The following is a 5,000-nucleotide window of genomic DNA, read 5'->3' on the forward strand; positions in this document are numbered from 1 at the left end:
GTGAGAGAAAGAAAGAAAGAAAGAGAGTGTGTCAGGGTGGGTGGGTTTGATCCCAGTGTTTTAACATGGTATTGAGTAGTTCTCTGTGTTTTTTTTTGGAGGCAAAACTGTTCCCAGTTAGTGGAGGCCTTGACCTGTTTTTAGTAATGGATTCTGAACAGGCCAAACGGCTCAGAACGGATTCCACTGGAGGTGTTTTTAACCAGTTCCAAAAGCCCATTAGCCATGTTCCCAGCACCCTGTTGGAGTGCGCGGGAGGGCTTTTTTGCAAGTGAGTGTCAGTGAGTGAGTGTGTTTGTGTATCTGTGTGAGAGTGAGAGAGAGAGAGAGAAAGGGAGATGGAGGGAGGGAGAGAGAGAGAGTAAGTTTTAGGCCCGTGCTCAGAATGGATAAAATGGAAAGGATTGAGGGGGAGAGGAGAGAGTGAGGACACAGAGTTCTTTTTGACCCCTCTCTCTTACTCCCTCTCTCTTACTCCCTCTCTCTCTCTCTCTCTGGCCTGTGGTGTTAAAAGACTTGAGAGTGTCTGTATGCAAAGTGCTTAGGCAGCCAAACACAAAGCTGCTCCTTTCATTTCTACTTTCAACTCCCTCGGCCTCTGTAGTGAACAGCCAGAGGCCTGAGTGTATACACACACATACACACAGACAGACACACACACACGCACACATACAGTATACACACACACACACACACACACATACAGTATACACACACACACACACACACACACAATGTATGTATCACTCCCTCTCCCTTGTGGTCCTAATCATGACTACTCTATCTACATCATAACATGTGCTTAAAGGGCGCTGTTTTCTACACAGTAGCATTTCATGAGTTAAGGTCGGGTCAGGTGCTATCTAAGCTTACTTTTCTTCCTTCATCACCCCTCTCCTCTTTCTGGTGCTTCTCTCTCTCTCTCTCTCTCTCTCTCTCTCTCTCTCTCGCTCTCTTTCTCTCTATCCATCTCCTTGGCTTGATTTATTTCTTCTCTCCATCTTCACCCCCCCTGTATCTGGTTACACACGCTGCCTGCAGCTAGACAAGCATTCTGTTGCCAGTGCTGTCTTGTCTGTGTTGTCTGCAGCCACCTCAGGCACTTAACCTACTGACAGGCCAACTCTGCCAGCTGTCAGGAGGCACTGGCCTCTTTTCCTCTCCATCTCTCTCTCTCTCTCTCTCTCTCTCTCTCTCTCTCTCTCTCTCTCTCTCTCTCTCTCTCTCTCCTCTCCTTACGCATCCTGACTAATAGCCGATGCAGCCACGCTGGTTTGTAATCAAGGAGAGGAGGAGAGGAGAGGAGGGAGGGTAGTAGTCCTCACTTAAGAGCTGCTCTGAGGCTGATGGCGGTTTGTCCATGCATGACGCCCCTCAGGAGTGATTAGCTTTATGGCCAAGGCATCAGTCTTACTTATACTGATGAGGCCGACTGGAGTGGCAGGGCTAGAGGACCAGCTGAAGGTTTAAGCGCCCATCTAGGCAGAGTGACTGGCATCCCTCATATTGCTCTCTGATGAGTGGGGGAGAGATTAAAGTAGAGATTTTGATACTTTTATTATTATTATCATATGTTATGTTTTTGTTTGTGGGTCTGTTTTGGTGATTTAACCGACATCTACTGTTTAATAAAGACCATGTATTATGATTTCCCTTCCTGTTTCTTTCCTAGTGTGTATTAACATTTCTGTCTTTGTGTCACCGTTTCTGTCTTTCTTTTTTACTGTTCGACACAGACAAATAGGCAGACAGACAGGGAGAGGCAGGGGCAGACACACTAGACTGAGCACGTGTCAAACACATGCAGACGGTCTTCCTGAAGTGCCTGGGTATCTGTCACTGTGCAGCAAGGCGAATGACATGGCCGACACACACTACACACACGCATCAGAGAGACAGAGAGAGAGATAGTGTGTGTGTGTGTGTGTGTGTGTGTATGTATGTGTGTGTACATGGCGTGTGTGTGTGTGTGTCATTGTTTCCATTGTGTTCCTGTTGTCTGCCAGACGGCGCTGTTCTGAGTCGTGTTGTGGTGCTGTTGCTACATGTGTCCAGCTCTGCTCCGTGACCTGTAGCAGAGTGGCCCTGACGGCAGGAAACGGGAGGGAGGCTGAGCCGCTGCGTGCTAATCAGCTAAACTGCTATCGGTTTCACTTCCCAGGACTGTCTCTCTCTCTCTCCCTCCCTCTCTGTCTCTCTCTCTCTCTCTCTCATCGCTCTCTCTGTCTGTCACAATGTGCCTTTGTCACATTCCTTTGAGTTTGAGCTGTTCAGAGGCAAGCTTTGGCCTGCTACTACTTCAGTGACCCACATAGAGGCCACACACACACACACACACACACACACACACTGAGAGGATATCCAGTCTAACAGCTTTTTTGCTTTTGAGAATACCTCACGTGCCCTCTCTGCCAAAAACTGGTGTGAGGTCACACTTACAGTAAAGTATGAGCCACATGCTTTTCTCCTCCCTCCCTCTCTTTCTTTTTCTCTCTCTCTACCTCTCCACCCCTCTCTCTACTTCTCTCTTTCTCTTTTTCTTTCTTTCTCTCTCTCTCTATACCTTTCCCTCTCTCTTTCTCTCACTACTCTCTATAACTCACTATTTCTCTTTCTCTTTCTCTCTCTCTCTGTTTCCTCTCTCGTTCTCTCTGTACCTGCCTCCCTCTATGCCCTTCCCTCTCTCCTTCTCTCCCTCTGCAGCGTGCTCAGGAAGGACTCCAGCCTCTCTCTGCGTAGTCTCTACCCGGCTCCTCTCCTCCTAATTGAAATGTCCTATCAATGACGCCCTTTTGACAGACTAGCTACAGCTCCTTTTGAACAGCAGCGTTTGCGTTTATGACTCACATTCCGGAATGGATATAAATCCTTTCATCCCCCCCCCCCCCCTCCGCCACTAATGGAATCTTTTATCTGCTCTTAATTTTGTTGGCTGAGGCTCCACTGGTAGGATTCTGCCTTTTGTGTTTCAGTCATTTCAATGAGGATTAAATAAAATGCGCTTAAATAGTCAATTCTTGCTCAGAATGAAAGGTACTGTAGGGGTGGTGATTATGGTGGGGGGGGGGGGGGGGAGTGTGAATCAATATCTCACCGTAGGGTTGCCAACCTGTCAACTGTGTGTGTGTGTGTGTGTCGTAATGGTTATGTCATGTGAAGAAGGCCTCGGTCAGAGTGTGCTGGTTGTAACCCCCGTGGGGAAAGTAATTAGGTGGTCACAGAAAAGTCCAGAAAAAAATGCACGGTTGCACAAGCGACGGAAGGAATGTGTGCAGCGACAGAAGGAATGTGTGCAGACTCAGACTACCCATGAGCCCTTGCTGCGGCTGTGCATTAACATGTGTCCTATATCATCTCCAATGCAATAAACGTAGAAATACTTTTATTGCACAATTATGAATAGGGCTTTTTCAGCCCTTTTACATCCCCTCTGCTTCTTCCTTGTTTCTCTCCCTTTCTCCTTCCTTCCTTTTATCATCTTTCTCTTTCTTTCTGTCTGTCTGTCTGTATGTATGTGTTTCTGTCTGTCTTTCTACCCCTATTTGTGTGTCTGTCACAGTTGCACGCTCAGCCCTCACAAATGGCCCTGTGTTTTACTCAGTAGCCATGCTTCATGTCTTCCCCAGCAGGGGGGAGGCGTTTTAAGTGTGCCTCCCCTGAAACACCATCAATTCTTAATCTATCCATTACTATTCATGCCTGTGCATATATTTTTAATTGTCCAGCACCCCTTCTCTCCTCCTCAGCGCTCATCGCCAGCTGGGTGCACTATGCATTCAGAGAGATGGAGAGAGAGAGATGGAGAGAGAGAGATGGAGAGAGAGAGATGGAGAGAGAGAGATAGAGAGATGAACTGAGAAGGAGAGAAAAATAGATGGAGAGAGAGATAGAGAGATAAACTGAGAGGGGGAAAAAATAGATGGAGAGATAGGTACTTTATATATCCCGAGGGAAATTTCAATTCAGGAGAAGGGCGCCAAATGTCATTGTTCAGCAAAAGATTTATTCTCCCATTTATTAATGAGCAGAGCAATTCCTTCTGGTCGATTGTCCCCTCACTTGTTTTCCAAAGCCTTGGGTTGGATCTTTGCAGGTCTCAGGAATATTAAATGGACATGGATTGTAAAGAACAAAGTTCTTGTTATTTAATTATGATTACGTATATTTGATATGTTGGACCAGGAGGATGTACGGTGTTCCTCTGGTGGCTGACACACAAAGACCAACACATTGTCTTCCCTGCTTTAGAGGAAATACTCTTTTATTTGAACACCTGTGCTGCTCAAGAAGCATGAAAACAATTTATGAATCATGAGTGGCACACTCAGACAGACACACACACACAGACACAGACACACACAAACATAAAACCCCAAATCACACACACACTTGGTCTCTCAGCTGACTGAGCGTGGTGAAATAGAGCAGATGAGATGCAGACCTGTGTCTCCACCTCAGAGGCACTCTGGGCTGTGGGCGTCAGGTTTGTCTGAAGGCCCTTACCACTCAGGCCTCTGGCCCTGAGCCATACCACTGTCTTAGCACTGCATCTTATTGCTGCTGTTCTTACATGTTTCTTTGCATTTATACTGCTATCTCAAACTATCTCAGACTTCTGATAAGGTCTTTTTAGAGTGTAAAAATCCAAAATCTTCATTTTGGGATGAAAACATGATGTGTAGACAAACTTTGAGCAAAGTCTGAGATAGTAGCAGCAATCGTTTTTCTGGATTCTGTCTGATGTGTGTGTGTGTGTGCGTGTGCTTTACTGGTACTGGTCTAAATGGTTTATTCATGCGTTCCTTTCCCCCTTGACTGACCGACTCTCTCCCTATCTCTTTCTCTCTCTCTCTCTCTCTCTCTCTCTCTCTCTCTCTCTCTCTCTCTCTCTCTCTCTCTCTCTCTCTCTTTCCCTCTCTCTCTTTACAGAGGGACTCCATGAAAGATGACAGAGGAGGTGATTGTTATAGCCAAGTGGGACTACACTGCCCAGCAGGACC

General features: G+C 46.6%; 1 protein-coding gene and 1 long non-coding RNA gene across 5 annotated transcripts in view; one reads left to right on the top strand and one right to left on the bottom strand.

Annotated features, from left to right (window-relative positions):
* The window catches only part of nck2a (NCK adaptor protein 2a), a 40,097-nt gene that overhangs the window by 21,995 nt on the left and 13,102 nt on the right, over positions 1-5,000 (top strand). For all 4 annotated transcript variants that reach the window (XM_042076068.1, XM_042076053.1, XM_042076077.1 and 1 more), the window contains one exon: positions 4,930-5,000. This exon is cut by the window's right edge and continues 171 nt beyond it. In XM_042076068.1, the coding sequence (XP_041932002.1) occupies positions 4,946-5,000 (55 nt within the window). In that variant the 5' untranslated portion in view covers positions 4,930-4,945. The remainder of the gene's footprint in view (positions 1-4,929) is intronic.
* The window catches only part of LOC121695803, a 23,522-nt gene that overhangs the window by 18,518 nt on the left and 4 nt on the right, over positions 1-5,000 (bottom strand). Inside the window, exons 1-2 of the long non-coding RNA XR_006026168.1 lie at positions 4,928-5,000; positions 1,117-1,123 (exon numbers count right to left, since the gene is read on the bottom strand). The exon at positions 4,928-5,000 is cut by the window's right edge and continues 4 nt beyond it. This is a non-coding gene — a long non-coding RNA (uncharacterized LOC121695803). The remainder of the gene's footprint in view (positions 1-1,116; positions 1,124-4,927) is intronic.

This window comes from Alosa sapidissima, chromosome 2 (genome assembly GCF_018492685.1).
Source record: "Alosa sapidissima isolate fAloSap1 chromosome 2, fAloSap1.pri, whole genome shotgun sequence".
In the NCBI taxonomy this organism is placed as follows: domain Eukaryota; kingdom Metazoa; phylum Chordata; class Actinopteri; order Clupeiformes; family Clupeidae; genus Alosa; species Alosa sapidissima.